The sequence below is a fragment of the Nothoprocta perdicaria genome, unplaced genomic scaffold (genome assembly GCF_003342845.1).
Source record: "Nothoprocta perdicaria isolate Ctin4 unplaced genomic scaffold, notPer1 scaffold_157, whole genome shotgun sequence".
In the NCBI taxonomy this organism is placed as follows: Eukaryota; Metazoa; Chordata; class Aves; order Tinamiformes; family Tinamidae; genus Nothoprocta; species Nothoprocta perdicaria.
The window spans coordinates 1559748-1578702 of NW_020454727.1; the positions used below are offsets into that span (position 1 = coordinate 1559748).

General features: G+C 45.2%; 2 protein-coding genes across 2 annotated transcripts in view; both read right to left on the bottom strand.

The window, feature by feature from the left end:
- Positions 1-904, bottom strand: part of SLC35E1 (solute carrier family 35 member E1) — a 7277-nt gene extending 6373 nt beyond the window's left edge. The window contains exon 1 of the mRNA XM_026035172.1: positions 848-904. Coding sequence (XP_025890957.1) covers positions 848-904 — 57 coding nt within the window. The remainder of the gene's footprint in view (positions 1-847) is intronic.
- A 1690-nt stretch (positions 905-2594) lies between these two features.
- Positions 2595-18955, bottom strand: part of MED26 (mediator complex subunit 26) — a 16759-nt gene continuing 398 nt past the window's right edge. Inside the window, exons 2-3 of the mRNA XM_026035268.1 lie at positions 6687-6761; positions 2595-5101 (exon numbers count right to left, since the gene is read on the bottom strand). Of these exons, the coding sequence (XP_025891053.1) occupies positions 3407-5101; positions 6687-6761 (1770 nt within the window). The 3' untranslated portion in view covers positions 2595-3406. The remainder of the gene's footprint in view (positions 5102-6686; positions 6762-18955) is intronic.

The window sequence follows — 18955 nt, forward strand, 5'->3', positions numbered from 1 at the left end:
CAGCGCTGCCCGCGCGTCACTTCCGCTGCGCGCCGCGGCCGTTGGCGCTGAGGCGGCCGTTGAGCGCCGCGCGCCCCGCGCTGAGGCGGGAGGAGGCGCCGGCCCCGCCGCCCCTTCCCGCCTCGAAATAACCCGTTATTCGTTAAACCGCAGCCTTTAGCCCCCTCCGGGGGGTGCTGCCACCCCTCGCGCCCCTCGGGGAGCGCGGCTGCACTCCCCCTCGGGGAGCGCGGGGGCTGAGGTAAAAAGAGGGGCTAATGGAGCCCAGGAGGCACCCGAGGTGTTTGCTAGGCCCCCCCTGGAGCTCCCAGGCCCCRCTGAGCGGAAGGGAGGCCGGAGAGCGTCTCCCGAAGCCAGAACCGCAGTCACCACAGCGACCGAGCAAAGGTCGGGCGCGCAGAGCAACGCTCGTTCCCAACCTTTGAAACCGAGCTCRAGAAACATGTAGCACTAGGTAGATTAAAAGGTGGGTGAGTACCTGGCAAGGAGAAGGAGGGGGTTCTACGGTCTATGTCATCCACGCGCTCCTTCAGCGGGCATTTCTATATCCTGTTAAAGCACCTATGGAAAACATGCATTTGAGGCCATGGCCATTCCCCGAAGATTCACAGATGAGCCATTTTTATGTCAATAATTGGAAAGAGATGGCACTACATTAAGATTTTTTAGGGTTAGAATAGCAAATTTCGTAAAGCAGGAGAAATCAAGTAGCAGACAAACTTAAGTTCATGCAAAAATGAGTAACACAGACAATACACACGTGCACCACGTAAACTTCATTGGAACTTGTTTACAAAATTGACAGAAAAATCACCTTTTAAACTGATTCACATTTGTCGGAGCTCACAGAACTGGTTATAACTAACATGCTGACATCAAGATTGTCAAAGCCTTGTCTCACCATGAATCGCATCCAAGTGAGTTGACCCTTACAGCAGAAACACACTAGGTAGGTAACAAGATTTAAAGCCTGCATCCTGAGCGAGTTCCCCCTGGTGATTTGGTACCACCAGGGCAAGGGCTGTACCCAGACTTAGCACCCTCTCAGCAGGGCGAGCAGCAGCCCAGGGTCACTTTGCTGCGCTCTGGTCACTGGAAGGCAGTGAGGAACTGTGGGCAGCACCTCCCTCCTTACAGCCCTTACGGACTGTGACTTGCAGCAGAGATCTAAGCAGTGGAGAAAAGGCTGGTTAATACATTAGATGGAACGCAAGACTTTTCCTTAATTTTGCCCTACGTTCCAAGGCCTCAGAACAGCACAACCCTGCTTTTAGGCAAAGACCATTTGGAAAAAATGTAAGAAGGGCAACAAAGCAGCACTGAGAGTAAGGGTGGAATAAGAGTCCCTTAATATGCAGCACTGTTACACAAACCAAGCAAAATATCAAGCATTCCCAGGTTTTTAGCCCTCTAGCTTCAGTTTTGCCTTCCTGAACTGTAAATACACTGACTTTTCCCAGCTCTAACACACACTGCTTGACCTCATAAACTGCAGAAGGATAAAATGGAAGTAAACTGAAAATATACTTGGAAATAGTTTGGGTAACTCCTTTTTCTGGTTATGAAATTTCATTCTAAGACCTCAGAATTCAGAAATGGAAGCAAACAGACATCAGCAAGATGTAAACACCCAATACATTTCAGTACCAGTCAGATCACAAGAACAACAGGCCTAAACAGGAAAGACTTAAAAATAAACCGTACCTTAACACTTGTATTCCATAGAAAGAACCAGCCTAATGTATACCAGGCAAGGGACACCCTTCTTAAGTCACAGTTTGATACTTAAGAGCTCAACTCTGCTCTCAAAGGCAGTAGAGCTTTTGTCAAGGCAAGATCCAGCCCAAACGGATCAACAGAGTTAATGTTACTTAAATTAGCAGCTTTTTTGCTGTTTTGTCTCTTCTCCCTTTCCCTCAGACAGAAGCCCACTAGCAGAGACTGTAGAAAACCACTCGTCCCAAATGTTAAAGCAGTTATACTTAAGAGAAATTCAGCCTTTTATGCTGAATCAGGCCACTTCATAAGATGCTGAACAATTAAAAACAATATTATACAAAATTAGAGATAAGGAAAGGTGAGCTATGATCTTTGAGGTACATTAACAGTAATTGGGTTATCAGTCTCCAAACTCTGGATGCAACCAGAGCCTAATTTAAAATAAATATATATATATTTATATATATCTCCAGGCTGTGTGACCAAATACCACCGCATCCTTGGAAGACATCTTGCCTGCCATAATGGGCAGCTGCGCCAGGAAGGATCAGAGGGCATTGAGCTTCGCCACAGTGGCCGGTGATCACTTAGTTTGTCTGGACTGACCCAACTTTAAAAAATAAACCAGATAAGTATAAATAATTCACAAACTGTTTTGTGCAAATTTTTTTTTATTTCCACATTTATATCACAATGTGTCCACTTAAAGGACCAAATAGCAAAGTTGCTCCCTTCTGCATCCCAAGAACACAGAAGTCTAGTTACTGTACATTCACTAAGGCTCTTTGTTTTTGCAAATTGCGTTTATGATGGATATCCATAAGGCAAACAATATCTAAAGGAATGGTAACAAGTATATTTCCAGCATACAAACAGGCTTCCTTTTTCCCTCTCACAGTACAATTACAAACTTGTAGCACCCTCATTACATTTAGTTTCTAGAAAAGGTGATTTTTTTTTCTTTTTTTTTCTTTTTTTCCTAGAAGATTGCAGGAAGGGAAAAGGAGGAAAAATATTTGGCTGGTAGTGGTGGGATCAAAAATATCTTTAAACATCTAGTTTTTGCAGCATTTCTCAGAGACTGGATTTAAACTGAAACCAGACTAAAATATGTGGATGCCTATGGAATGTTGAGCTGAAGCCGGTTCCCCRGCCTGCAGTGCAACATCTGCTGTTTAAAACCCAATCTCCGTACCACATGACTAAAAACGCAATCATGTTCAGAGATGTGATACAAATAAAACTACAGTTTTTGCACATTGTCTCTCAAATATCTCACTGCCAAATAAAAACCCAAATCAAGTCAAATAAATAGATGCATATTTTGTTAAGGTAACTTCCACATTTTTCTCTGTACCTGCCTGTAGTAAGATTCCGGCATTCAGAAAGTGCTGGAAATCATCTTCACTTCTTGGGGACTAACACTTTTTTATAGCTGGCTCGCTATAGAGTTTTGAACTCAATTTATCAACCTTCGTATGCCTTCCTTTGCAATTGTTAGTAAACTGGTAGCAGCATTTCACAAAAGGAGAATTTAAAGGAAAGAGCTGTAAACAACCAGCTCCCTCACACCCTCTGCTCATTGGGCCTGTTTGTCCAGGACAGGAGGCTTTCTCCATGGTTAAGTGGCAAAGTGTCTGCCATTTTTGCTAATTGCAGATGTAAAAGCATTTTAGCAAAACTGTACTCAGTCTAGGCAGACATAAGGCAGGATGTTCAATCTACCATCGTCCCCGTGTGGATCTAAAGATATGCACTGTGTCCAATCATACCAGTTACCCTGTGTGTCGTAACAACCGTTCACGCCTGGCCAGTTATGTTCACGTATTCTGTCGAGATCATCACTTGTGACCTCTCTTGTGACCCCAGGCAAGTCTGTAGGTTTGCTGTTAGGAGCTAGAACATGAGTCTTTCTAGCCTCTTTTCTAGTGCTTTCCTCCTGCTTTAAATATTCAGACATGAAGTAGTGAGCTCCTGGAGTCTGTACTCCTGATGAAGACAGCAAGCTACTCTGCCTGTTTAAATATGACTGAATTATTTCATTTCTGGATAATTCTTTCCAGTTCGTTTGTTCAAAAGGGCTTTGCAGGTTGGGTTTTTGCTCCTGCTTTTCCGTTTCTGTCCTGTGCTGTTCAGTAAGTGCAGGAATTTCTACCTGCAAAGGATCTTTCTGTGTCAAAGGCTTTATCTGTCCTGTCATGGGATCAAAAGTAAGTTTCCTCTCTTTTAATCTCACAGGTTTCACCCCCCCTTCCGTGACGTGCCCATCCAAGTTGACTGTGTAGTCTCTAGGTCGGTACCTTTTCTTCTTTTTACTATCGGAACCCGAAGCAGCATCATCACTGTCCATTTTCGAAGCGTCCTGCGAGAAGCCAACGTGYGGCGTGAGAGATTCCCCGGAATGGGTGCTGGCTTTGCAGCTGGGAGACGCGTGCGGTGGAAGCGGCCCTGCCGGGTGCCGGTGCTGGCTCTCAGAAGGGACCTGCTGCTCCTGCCAGTGCTGAGACACCTCGGGTACTGATTGCTGAGCGAACTCCAGTCTTTTCGCTGGCATTGGAGGTGTTGATGGTTGCATCAAGGATGGTGGCGGCGATGGCACCTGTGCAGTATCCAAGCACTGAGACCTTTGAGATGGACTAGGCATCGAATCCTTTGGTGAGTACGTAGTATGCTGCCGAGCAAAAGTATCGTGCCTAACGTTTCGAGGGCTAAACGAGGAACAGCGAGGACTCTTAGGCTGGTGCGGTCCTGGGGCTTCTTCTGATTTCTCATGCTGCTGAAGCACCGCAGTCTTTAGTAACGAGGAAGTGCTTGATGGTTTTACAAGTCCTGGAGAACTGGTGTGAGGTTTTACAGCATTTACGGGGATCTTACTGTGTTTATCATTTTCACTGAGGTCTGTCCTGCTGCTTTCAGGCCCTGCGTGTAGGTTTACATCTACAGGGCTGGGGAAATTTTCAGGACTACCCCCAATCCCATTCGTTGGAGGAGGAGAAGAGTTTTGTAATACTTCATGACTAGCTTTGGAGACCTTGGGGACAGGAGGGCCCTGATGCCCATCCCTATGTTCACCTTTCCTTTTCCGATTTCCCAACTTCTCTGTTTTTGGAGAGTTTAGTTTCTGTATATCATTCCTGCTCTTCAATTCACTGATTGGCTTTGATCCAGCCATGGCAGGAAGCGGTGCTTCTGGTTTGCAGTTGTGGGCACCGCCATTTGCTGATCCTGGTGGATTCGGCAACCCTCTTGGCACCGGCTCATTCTGAGTTACAGGTTCTATCAACTTCTGCCAATTCCGCAACAACTTCTTGGCACGCTTGGCAAGTTCCTCATTGGATGTCTTCTTCCTCACCTCATTGATAAGCCTCCCAAGCCTTGTTTCCTATAAGACATAAAAGTTGGTTTACAAACACATATCATTCTAAACGCAGTTCTGACTTCAATTTTAAGAAAAAAAATCTGCTTTTTGATGCTTACCCTAATAAATACCTAGTATCAACCAATAAAGATTTATGAGCTAAATTAATCTCTTGGGGAACAATTCCTCCAGTTGGTCCAACACCCACTGTAACCTTTGAATCACCCTGCCTAAAGCACTAAGATATCAGAAAAGAAGTTGTTTTAACGTGAACAATCTTGAAAACAAAGGTGCAAGCTCAGACTCTAGGAAAGTGTGTCATACATGAGGAAGAAAAGTGTTCACCACAATGACAGACCTGCAGAAAGAGGCACGAGAAGAAATTTGAGTATCTTAGCCTGGTACAGTAACAGGTTAACAAATTTTGATTTCACAAATCCAGCTGGCCCCGGTGTGACGACATCCTCTCTTCTTCCTCTCCCTCCTCTACCTCACTCCCTAGTATCTTGAAAGGAGATGAAACAGCAATTTAAATGAGCATTCCTAGGATGTCCCAACTTGAGTCAATAAGCAAAAGCAAGAGAAGTGTTTGATTGTTCCCAATGCATACTTGGAAAAAAAAAAATACTGTTCCACAAGTCAGTTTAATTAAAGAAAAGCACTTCAAAGGAAGACATGGCCTGGACTGAAAGAGATGCAACATGTTCTGATACGTATGCTGAAATACAGCTGGAGCTGATAAAAATCTACACAGGTTTCAGCTTCTCCTTCAGCGTCTTTCTTTTCTTGGTGGAAAAAACATCTTAGTATTATGCTGGCACTTATGAAACAGCCGCCCAGTCCTGGAAGCGACGTGCTTCCAAACCTTGGGTTCCATCTGAATACAAAAGGTGAAACACAAAAGGTGCTGGCTCAAACCCCCACTTTCTGTAATACTGCACACCTGAAGCTCAGAGCTGGTGGGAGATTCGTTCCCTCTCCCATGCAGCAGGGAGAATGCTGAGCTGCATCCGCGGCTCTGTTGCTCAGACCCTGCATCTCATCACATATCACAATGCAGACAATTACTTGCATGTTATAAAAAGCTGTACATAAGGCAACTTTCACCACAAATTTCAACATGAAGATTAGAAATATTTTTATAATTTAAACACAAAACCTTCTTTTTGGCTCTGCATGAGTTAGATCAGGCACTGAAATAGCCTTAACTGAGTTTAAGAGTAGTTTCATGGACTRCGTAACTATATTCCTCCTATTTCAGACTCTTTACTCCATCATCAAGCTGCTGAGGAAGCAGCCAGCCTTCAGGCAGCACAGTGAGTTTGCCCAATGCACTAGAATTAATCAGCAGTGAGCAAGGATTGATTTTGTGCTTTATACAAATAGACCTTGGGCTGCCCAGAACACTGATCAGAATCCAGAAAAAATCACTGCATACACCAAATGTCAGAGGAAGCATGAGGGGGATGAAATACTCCCTCAATTGTGAATTGCTTGCAATTAACACAGTTTCAAGAAAAGCACTCATGGAAAATATATATAGGCAAAAAGAATCTTTTATATCCCTAAAAAAAAAACCACCCAAAGTGATGCTTAGAGAGCAACATACCTCAAGTGCCTCTTTGGTAATGGGGTATTTCTCCAGGCTGGAGATCACTTCCAGCACTGCCACCATGTTATGGATCTGTAACAAGGAAGACAAAGTCACTTCATGTTTCACRCACAGTCCTTAGTTATCAAATGCAATTTAAGGCCTTCCACTTCATAATTACTGCAGCAGCAATCCTGAAATTGCCATCGTCCTGTCCGGCTTTAGGGAGATGATTGCTCAAAAAATAGGGACAAGGACACTTTATTAACCTACCTGGAAGCTGAAGGAGCTGTAACAACCATGCCCGTATATAAAGTTAAATGAAGTATTAGCACTAACCCCAGTGTAACTTACACTAGGAAAGTTCTGAGACTCCTAGACAAGGTACTAGATAATTGTCCAACAGTCGAATGGAAACAAAGTGCCAAATGGACCAAGAGGCAGCACTGGTCAAGGCAGAAATCTCAAATTCAGCCTTTCACACACTCCTATTGATTCATTCATGTCTCTGCTCSATATTTTATTCTTAATATTGGTGCTTCCTGTAGCCGCATCAGGAAAGAGTCTAAAAACCCAGGTATAAACTACCTCGAGTATAAAACCAGGCATGAAAGAAAGAGGGTGCCCAGTAGGTGTCCTCACACCATCACTGAGCATCGCGCAGGCCAGACCCGCGATGCGGCCGTGCTCCCAAACAGCCACCTTAAACAGACATTGGGACTCGTGCTAGAACTACAGCCCCAACACACGGGATGGTGAGAACGACTTCAGAAATTCAGTGCATTACAGCAGCCTGTGTCAGACTCAGTTGTGCTTCACCGCTGCTTTTCTTTATGCGGGAAGAAATTCCAGGTGCCTGCAACCTCCAGATGTAGAACATGGGTGCGATTTTAACTGCTGAAGTGAGAAAAAATGAGACTACATAGAGATCCATAGTTCTATTAGCTGGTGTTAAGAGTACAGAAAACTGGAATGTCTAATTGTCTTTAAATCTGTCTACAGAGGTGAAAGGAAAATTTATATCGCAGTCTCATTTACTGCTTAATTGCATTGGTGACTCAACCAGCTGCAAGTCCAGTCTTTCCCCAAGATCCTCCGCAGGGATCCCCTGTTACATGAAGATGGTTTTGGAGCAGCTTCTGTTCGTCTCCATGGCAGGAAACACAGAAGTTTCTTGGCTTTTAGGGTACCTTCTACCCTTGCATTAAGCAGCAACAAGAAAATTGGGAGCAAAATTCTCTCTTGCTCTTCAGATAACCCTACACATACATAAGGCTCTTGTACAATTACAGTAGGATCTCTTAAGGTTGAAGGTACTTTCACATAAAGCTGTAAGTAATGAAGCATTTCACCAAATTTTGASTTGCTTTAGTAAACTTATTGTTAAGTCTTTATACGCTTTGAGTGATGAGAATTCTTACAAGATACAGAACATTCAAAAAGGAATTAGTTTGTCAAGATTCTTTCTTGACCACACTACAATGCCTCTGCAGATGTGCAAAATTTTACCAAAAATAGTCACATCTGCTTAAGTTCTAATGCAACAAGTATTTCTTTGGTAAACTCTAATACCAGCTTTGTCAAAGTTTCTAGAACTGGGTCATTTAGAATAGTTAATGCTCAACTTTGTCTGGAAACTCCCAGAATGTTTTAGACTTGCAAACATAGATATTTGTCTCTCTCAATGCATTATTTTAGGTTATGAATCTGGATGCAAAAAGGCTGTGTGCCCTGCACACACCAACACTTGGTACAATTACTGTTGCAGCTACCGGTAATCCCCAAACRCTCACTATCTAAATGACAACCTGGTAGCAGGAAAGGATCATTAGTCTACCAAAAGGTCAAGATAGGGAATGCGATACGCTCGTATCCACACMCCCCCCTCCAGAAACATGAATCTGGCCAGGGATTTTCCAGCAACAACTCTGTTTTTGTTTCAAAATACCCAAACAAGCACAGGCAGATGACCCCCAAGCGCTCCCCCACTACCATCTGACACCAGACACTGGGTCTGTACCAAGACTGATGCACTTATTTCATTCCTTCTTTAAGGGACGTATGATACCAACTRAGACAGCACAGACAGACTTTGCCGATGAGGTTGTGTTGAGCATTTAACTTCTGGCAGGACAAAAACACCCATTTCAGATTCYTCACACATTTGTGAGCGTCATTGCTGTATGGCTGCTGCGAGGAGCACCAGTGCTCGCACCGGAGATCAACTGCACGCTGCTTGGAAATTCTTCACCTAAACTASCATGGAGTTAAGTATCTCATAAAAATCAGTCTGTCCAGAAATGCCCTGGGGTATTTGTACCATTTTTGTGTGTTAGTCTTCAAACTGCTATCCCACCTTGCCTGGGACAGCATCATTTTGTTGGCTAGTTACAAAACCTGTTGCACATCCCTGGCCACATCTGTCCTTAGCCAGGGAAGGACAGTGTGCAGCCAAGTCCTGGGGTGAAGGTCAGCATCGCTGGAGCAGCCAGGAGAGCAGAAGGGATGCGAAGGGAGGCCTGCAGACAGCTCTCTTCGGGTGTCCTTCACGCAGGGTTACTTCATTCACACAGCAGACTCATCACTCACATCTATAGACGCCGATTTCTACCACAGACTCATCTGTCTGATCACCATCAGCTCCTGCCCACAGTAGTGAAACCTTATAAACCTACTTCATTACAAAATAACGTGAAACGTGGAATAAACAGAAGAGAAAAGCTGCTATTCAAAAGAGTCTTTATTTAAATGTTGTAATACTGATAGCAGACAGTAATAACATATAGGGTTTGCAGTTAACTAGAAGGCCACTCATTCAAAGATACAGATCAGACAGGCAAAACTAGAGCTCAAGGGACAGCAGTTCCCTTGCAAGTGACTCTGGTAAGAGCGAGTGACCTGACAAGCAATGAGGTAAAATTATCTACCCACAATGTGACATGAGGTTGCCTGAAGACACGGCACACGGGGTATCTTTCACAGAAATGCCAGAAAGAACCACATCTTACTTTGATCATAGTTTTTGAAACGCTTTGAAAGTCAGTTTGCTAAATGGAGTTCAGATATTCAGCAGTATAGAAGAGATTTCTTTGAAGGCAGAGACTAGATTTCTAGTGGTCAGTATCTAGTAGTAGGACAGACCTTTAAAGAGGATGGAATTGATGGTCTCCATGTTTTTGGCTCAGAGTCAACCACTACAGTATCTGCTGTGATAGAGAAATGAGGTGCCTATTTGAATAATCGCTCCCCTCCCTCCTTGGCAATTAGTTCTACCCTTTCTCCTCCTAATTTAGCCTGCAGACTGAATTAAGTACCAGATTAAAKAAATGCCAGGGTCAGTAGAGGGAACACAATGGAACCGTCTCTCATCTTCAGGCACTGGAGAAGGAGAGGAAGAAAATATTTTTTTCTTCCAGAACAGAAAAGCGACCGAGTAGCAGAAAAAAGTTCTGCAGACCATGTGAGTCCATTAGCTGTCATGTCGGCTGAGCAAATCACACTCCCAGAACAACATCTGTCACAGCACTACAGCGAGACACTTTAGTCCTGCCCTTCACACCATATCGACAAGGAACACTACAGGAATCACATTCAGCTGGAATTCTGTGTTCATCGTGACGAGCCACAGTTTAAGAGGAACGTACACAAGGAAGAGTGGGAAGAGAGCAGAGATAACAGGCTTGGAAACATGGTTAATAAGAAAAGGTTTAAGAAGTCTGCTCACATGCTATTAAAAAAGGCTCGGAATAAGTCTTCCTGCAGTTCCTGTGCCTTGTATAGTTACAGGAAAGAAAATGGTGATCAACTGCTTTCAGGCTTATCAGCCTAATTTGCAACAAGAGAGATACTTATTACATATTAGGAATAACTAGAGAGGTAGTAATATGCTGAAACAAGCTCTCAAGCAGTTTCTGTAATGRCTCTAGAGGTTTAAGAGCAGATTAGACACATCTGGAAGGAGCTGTTTGATGTACATGATGCTGCTTTGGTGAGGGCAATGAACCATGGAGCTTCATGAAGTCCCTTCCAGTCATACATTCCTCCGATTCACATCTGTGGAATAGATGCTAAACATCAAGTATTAGAAACATGTTGAAACAGCCGGCCTCATTTCTATTCAGTTCTAATCAATTAGGGTTGACTCAAAATACTCGATCCTAAATTCTCTCTTCCACAAACATTTGTGTTGCAAAGGGCTTCACACAGAGCTCATCAAAATATAGTTCATAATAATTGAAGGAGAATTGTTTCTAGCAGCTCAGAAATATAACCACACAGAGGATGTTATTAGGCTAACTGGGAAGCAACTCATTTGCAGGAAGATTTCAGGCAAGAACTGTGATGATTAGAAAAGCCAGTGCCGTGTCCTAGGCGAAAGTAACTTCGTGAAGAGATGGCCATGTCTGTCACAGCCCTCTCGGGTTGGTCCTGACCACTCTACCTCTGTAAATGCTTCACGTTGTCACTGCAAGAACCTCGGGGTTACCACCATCCGCGCCCACCGCCAAGCAGAGGGTCACCGGCTTGTCAAAGCAAAGCAGACAATTTGACGAAACAAGAATAAATGTGGAAATGTTTGGGTTGATCCAGCCCTATAAATCCTTTGCCTCCCGGGATAACTTCAATCAGGCACCACAAGAGCAGCTCCAAGGGTATTTAACGCTGTGCTGATCAACGTAGCATGGCTGGTCAGACCCCAGCTCTTCACGCTCTGAGCTGCACACGCAAAGACCACGGGGTAACTCCCGGTGCCCTCTGCTCCTGCAGGACATGTTGCACTGGGGAATTAATTAAACCATCAGGTGGAAGTGYTATATGTTTGCATGACGGTGAGCAATTGCAGCGTATTTGTTCAGGAAAAAAAAAATGAGCAAAAGCAGAGTTGCAAATTGGTTGCAAATACCAAGTTTGAAGAAATACCTCACAGTATCCTTTCAACCGCAGTTACAAATATAGAATTTATCATCATGTTTATAGGGAGTTTCATGGATCTGCCAAAACCAAGATGCAACCACTTATGAAGTAACCCTCCTCCTAGAACCACCGCTCACTCAATTTGAGACAAAAAGGTGCTGCCCATTCAGCCTTTCCCAAAATCCTCCATTTTCCTCCAGGGAGAGTGCATGTCCCTGGGAGACTAGAACCTGTCTGGGGAAAGAGACCTGATGAACTGCTCTGATAGTGCCAAATGGTCAATCATTCCATGCAGTGGCACAAGCATTAACAGCTACTTAGGAGCAATATGAGTTTTCTCCCCTTGGCAGGAAAAATCAGCCCCTGGAGGGCTGTAAACACAGGGCTCTTGGGGCAAGCTGACCCCATGCTTGACTTTAGGACCAGGTTCACTGCAGAGCCCAGCACCCAACACGATCATAACTGCATAAAAGACCTCCGTTACGCTGAGCACTTGAAGCAGCTGAACTCTGCTGATCCCAAGGCAAGTTTAGTTATTTCTACAGACAACTTGATGATTTCTTCTTGAGGGAGCCCCACTGAAGCTCATGTCCTTTGGAAATCCTTTCCTAAGCCATCCAAGAAAGGAGATTTAAAAACAAAAAAAAMCCCAAAACACCCAACAGCTCAGACTGATGCACTAAAACTTGCACACCCAAGAGGGCAGATGGAGGGTTCCTGACACAGGTTTGGAGGGGCTTTATTTCCTAAAGAACAACCATACACAACACAGTGTCCCACCTTTTCAAAAACTCCTGACCACCTTCTCTTTTATCTTCTTTGTTCCTTTTCTACCTCCTTCTGCTCCACTATTTAAGAGTTAACTGTAGTTTCCCCAGGGACAAGCTACAGCATTAAGGTTACGCATTTTTCTGGAACATTCGGCACTGTCATTTATATTCAAATTTATACCAATTCCATGTTCCCACCCAAAYAGACTCACCCAGCGCAAGGAGTGTTACCTATTGACTGTACTACACAGCTCGCAGAAAGGCTCTAAAGCGATGACTCAGGTTACAGAAACAGATCACTGGTTGTAGCTGCACAGGAAATTTGCTCTTTGAAGACAAGTTGTGAACGTGTGTTACCATCTTGGGGGAAAACCCAGGCTCCTTCTACCTTAAAGAGGATTTACTTTATTATTTTTGATGTGTGTGGAATAAGTTAGACCTATGGCATAAGCATGAGTCTCCATGAGCTGATTCTGCCTGAAATCGATGTGCTAGAAGGGAGCTCCATGAAAGCATTGGTTGTCACTCTTAGGCAAAACTTCCACCTCTGCACAGTCATCTTTACAGAACACCTTTTCAAAATACACGCAGCTRACTGTTGCTGAGTACTACAGAGCTGGGCACAAGGCTCCCCTCCTCTCCAAGGGCTAAGTCAGAAAGCCACTTTGTTCAGTAAAACAGAACTAATTACATTTTACTTTCAGTGATTCCTCAAAAGAAACTTTCACCACCTACTGTTTGGACATGCTGAAAATTGTGTATTTTTATATTAACAACCACACTTTAGCATGCCCAGCTGCCCCACAGAAGCCATGCCCCTAAAACACTGGTATGTTAAGTTTAGCAGATTATGCCTCAAATTAAAGCAATTTGCTAGCACTTAAATATTGTTCCAAATGCTGAGAGCATCAATTACCCACAGAAAGAATAATTTAGCTCTTATAATATTGAATAAACAAACCTACAATTACATTAAAGTGAATGCAATGTACTTACCTGTACCTTAAATATTTCCTTGAAGACTTAATGGGGGCCACATCGCACGTTATATGGCCCARAAAAGTTTATTTGAAGTTATCACTGAGCACAAAATGGGTGAGACAGGCTAGTAGTAAAGTGTTATCAGTGACAACAGACATGCATTTTTTTAAACTACGCTGAGCTTAATTTTATTTCCAAAGCTAATACATAGGAATAACTGCACTCTGTTTCTGAATTAATGCACAATTATCCCAGCAGGCAGAATCACGGTCCCTGAAAAGGAGCAGCCTGCTGGACACCTGCAGCTGAAGCTAGCAAAGAATCTCGCCTCTCAGGATATTTGGGGGAGGAAAGAAAGAAAAAGGCAAAAGGTGCCAGAGAACAGCCCTGGGGGGAGCTTTGGTCCTTACCGAGACCTGAGTTGATGCAACCAGCCCCGCTTTGCAGCCTCTTGATGGAGACCAGGTCCCATTCCGCACGCAGGGCAAACCCTGCTGACCCGGAGCGCGGCCTTGGCCTCGCCGCTCTCCTCGGAGCTGCGGTCAGCAGCCCATGGGAATGGAAGGCAGGCGAGTTTGAAGGCAGCAAGAGTCCCCCAGGTGGGGAAGCGACTCAACCCTTGGCGAAACAATCTGATAAAGAGCGGGACACGGGGTACAGCCTGAGCGGATCACACTGGGGCTGCTCCCTCGGTGCCCTGCTCCACACGCTCCCCAAAACCACCGCTTCCCCGAGCGGTTCCCCGCAGAGCGGCCAGTTTGGAGGCTGCCGGGGCAGGACAAACATGCCCATTCCACACGAGCCCACAGTCTCCAGCTTCTGTTGGCACTCTCTGCGCAGCACCCCGCAGCGGCTGCCTTGTGTCATCAGCTCCCCAGCCAAGACTTCCTCCCAGGCACCTACAAAGGGAAGTGGCCCTGTGTTTCCCCGGGACAAGGTGCACGGCAGCTCCGCTACCACATCGCCAGAGACACGGGGCGCAAATCCAGGTGCCTCCAGACAACGCACAGGTCGCGGTGACAACACAGAGTCACCAAGTGAAGCTGTTACTGCAGAAGGCATCTGCTTGCCTCAAAAAATACCTAGGGTGTGCTTAACTTTGACAGGTAACACACTGCTCTTTCCACGAGCTCCCAAGCCGACAGGGAACGGAGAGGAAGTAAAAACACTCCTTTTCCCAGTGGCTGTTCAAGTGCTGCTTCAACACCCACTCCCGCTGCCACACCTGGGCCCGTCCCAGTCATGATCCACCAGAAAATGAACCAGGTAACTCATCTAGATTAGAACCTACCTGGAAAAACACACTGGTTTCCTTTTTCCTTTAAGTCGCAATCAATTCCCCAATTTGGCTCACCACGACCCCGCAAACTGCTGCACCGACACCCATAGAAGGGGTGTGTGCAGCAGGAATAAGCAGTGGGTGTTATTTCAATTACTACTGCTGCTGAAAAACACACCAATTACTGCTTAAGAGCTAGTGACTGCTGCCATCATCGCTGCAACCTGGAGAACTTCAAGGAATTAATTGGAGAGAAGCAATTTGGTATTTCCAGTGCTGAGCCCCCAGTTTTCCTTCCGTTCACATCTCAGCAGTCCCAGTCGCAAACTTTGCACTAACAGGCCCTGTTGCTGTGAGGCAGGGGGCAAAGGGAAGGTTTCAACTCAAAAAAACTCCCTCAAATAGGCAATGGGTTGTACTATCATCAATAACGTTTTGGTTAGGGCCATCCAGGCAATTGACTGAAAATGGCACTAACTCACACCAGCGGAACGCAGCTTCTCCATGAGCATCACGGGCTCATCCGCAGTGTATGGCCAGGAAGCCAAACCCCAGAAGTTTCCAAGCTATATTGTGGAGAGAGCAAGCCCAAGCAACTGAGTTCAAGCTGATCCAGCTGTTGAGGATATAGAGCATCAAAATGCAAAGAAGCTCGTTTAAGGTCATTTAAAATTATGCAGAAACTAAGCACATTGGGGCCTAATGCAGCTGGCAGCAAGGTCGGAGCGATGCCAGGCAAGGCACACAGACGGGCTGCGCTCACCTACACGGCGTAACACACGAAGCACTATCGCTTGCCTCGATACAAGAGATGCGATTTGAAATCACTGCCTGAAACAAGGCTAAGGACAATAAGGAAATAAGCAGAAAGTGTAAGAGGCACAACAGGCTCCGGCCTCTTTGCAGCTCCCTCAAAACTGATAAGCTTATTAGCCCTTGCAGAAAAGGATAAAGCTAAATCAAAAGCCATGCCTGCTCTGCTTTCGCCCACACACAGCGCTTCTCTGCATCTAAGGAAATGATCAAGACCCTCCTAAGTACCACGACCCTTCACTCCTAACATTTATGTTAGGATAGCAGTGTCTTCAGCAACTTTTGCTGGAGCATTGCTCCTTCATTTTGTTAAAAACTCAATTCTAGAAAGCAAATCTATCACCGATGATAGCAGCTTTTGTTTCTAGGACTTTGATACTGCAATCAATACCAAAAACAGTCATGGAAGCATCGTTAACTACGCAACTCATGCGTCAACTGGAAGATCACCCCAGGACAACGTATTACTTAGCATACTACAACACACGGACCAATTTATTATTCATAATTCAGGTCTCGGACTTCCTGAAAGACCGAGCAGCAAGGCTGAGATACTGCGCTAATGACTGCCTGATTTTCAACCAATTCAATCCACACAGCAAAATGCAATGGGTTGCTACTTACAAATCCAAGCTAGATTTGCACCAGTGAAAGGGGTACTCATAGCAAATGGCTAAACTGTTGTCTAACATTTTAAATCAGGCAAAGATTTAAAGTGAGGAATCACTTAACTGCAAGCACAATTCTAAAAGTCAGCTGGAAACGCCAGGCTTTTCCACAGAAGGGAAAAAAAAAACCCTCATTATTCCTGAGATGAGGTAATAAACTCCCTGAAGACGACAGAGAAGGACTTAACAAGGCAAAGGTGCTCTGCTGGGTGGAAGAGGTGGCTTCTCAGCACACTAAACCCTAAGGGAAAGAGCCTTTTCTGCCATAAAGGAGGAATCTCCTCCCTGCAAGCACTCACGCAAGCGCTACAACAAGGTGCTAGACATTTCTCCAGATACCGTTTCTGCTCAGTTCTTTCAGGAAAAGGATTTTCCATCACTGGGTACAACGACACTAAACTCCACACTACCCTCCAACACCAGCCTTGGAGCACTGTCACCACCCTACAAGCTCTGGAAGGAAGGTGGTGTTGATGGTCGCTGCTTAAGTAATGTAGTAGCAGCATTTGCCCTCATTTTTTTCTCTCCCAAGAGGAAAAGGCTGAATAGAGCAATACAAAATACCAGGTATCTTGAGTGGTTTCCCAAACAATACAGTGCTTAAGTAGCTTATTTCTTACAGGTGTCCTTTGAAATAAAGATCAAACATGTAAAACCTAAACTAAGTGTGAGCAACTACATTATAAAGCACCTTTTATGGCAATTATTAGAAGAGGTCTCAAGTACTAAACGCACCTGTACAACATTGCTCCTGATTCAGCAGGGTTTCAAACGAGGAACAGTTGGTGCAGAAGATGATTTCTGATAAGCAAGCAGGTATTGAAAACCTGGGGAAAAGATTATTTTGAACAACTAGATTTAACACAGGTGGGGCAGCTTTTTTAAAGRAGGACCTCAGAGGTGCTCAAGCTTTGTGCAACATCAAGACCTTTACTGTCACACTGGGATATTTACAGAAGAGCTCGTATTAGACAACATGAAACTGAAATTCCAATCATCCCAAATCCAGGTTCTCCAGAGAGCCTCTCCAGCTCCTCACCCTCACAAAACTGCACTGGCCCTTTGCCCACTTGGCAGGATCAGGGTAGTTTTCACCTTGCTCCTCCCCAAAACACACAGGTACCACACACAGCAACAACTCTCCTGGAAAAGCCTGAGCAAAATCTGAGCCTCAAAGCTTGACTTTTGTGGTAAACATGGAATTCAGCGTAATGAACACTCGGAGCGTGAATGCAACCACTTCTTTTAACACCAGACCCTAAAACGCCAGAAGAAACCAGCCACAGTTCTCTGTGGCTCAGCAGCGCTGAGGCTCACAGCTGCATTAACTTCCACCATAGGAACAAACCATCAGAATAGTTTTACACTTTGGCTCTGGGACTCAAGTCAGCTTTAATTCAGAACTGACTTTTAAAAGTGTTCTCTTTCCTTTACGCAAAGGACAGTTTTCCTGTAGTACAGCTGACCATGTATTCTACAGAGTTCTGAGGAAAAAAAGCTCCAAGATCCAAGTCTGCACCAACTAACCTCAAATTACCCCATGCCTGCTCTCATTTGAAGAGGTTAAAATGGAAGGCAGCCCCCTGCATTTCTAAACAACGGGCTGCTTTTTCCCCCCATTAATTATCGCTCTGGATAACTATCAAGTATGTAGCATTACACAGAATATACACTACTCTTTAAGCATATGTGGCTACTGACCTGTTGGCAACTCAGCAGAGCTGCTGACTGCCACTCGGCCTCCCTTTGCAGATACCCATCTAGCTATTTCAGACCCCCTTATTGCAACCAAGCTGGAGGCATTCTCAAATGCATTGGAAAATACAGCATTATTTAACATTAATAGTTGGGAAAAGGAAAAAGGAGCGTTCATAAAATATACCTGCTGGTTACTGCCACATGGCCACAGCGTTCTGTAAAGTAACRCCAGAAATATAATAACCAGTGTGACCCACAGCTTTAGAGCTAAAGGAAACCACAGATGTCTTCAGAGTTTTATTAAACCAGGTAAGCATTCACTTTAACTTTCAGTGAAAAACCTGCAGCTACTAGACGAGACACCAGAGCAAACAGAACTCATGAAGTGCGCTGACATCTCACCAAGCTAAACTACTGCAAACTTGAATAAATTTGGCATTTAGAAGCCCACAATTTCCACTGTAACTCACAGCCCCAGTAACGCTCCAGCTCCTGACAAACGGGCATCTCTGCAGATGACTCAAGAAATTACAAGGTGAGGGTGATTTCTCTTCAGCATTCATGTCACACTTAAGTTGCCCTAGAACATTCCCAAACTGGAAGAACTTTTATTAGCCGCTTCAAGCCTTCAACACACATCTGGTACAGCAGACACTTCTTAGGAGACAATAGGTATGACTTCAATGAGCCCAAATGTGGCTTTGTGCGCCCAACGTCCTGGAAGCAGCACTCGGTGAGACGTGCTCACAGACACCATGCTGAGGGCAGTCAGATCAAACTCACCTCATGTCCTGCTAGGGCAGCTTTCGAGCCAATAAGTAAAAAAGGCCCAAAACTGACAGGCCACAGAGTGCAGAGCCCGGGTGCAGAAACACAGGCCCAAGGAAGCCCGCTTAAACGCACTGAAAACCTCAGAGGGATTAGACAGCGGCGGGGATGACCACAGCACATGCGTTAAACGTTAAACCCACTCGCAGGTGAGACGCACGGCGGCTCCCGCGCCCCGCGGCGGGCGGCTAAGCTCCTTAGCGCCCTGCCGACACGGCGAGGGGAAGCACGGAGCCTGCCCGGCGCCTCCGCGGGGCCACCGAGCGCCGGCGTCGAGTCCCGCGGAAGGTGGCGGCGGGAGGCGGCCCAGAGCCCCCTGCAGGCCGCGCCCGAGCC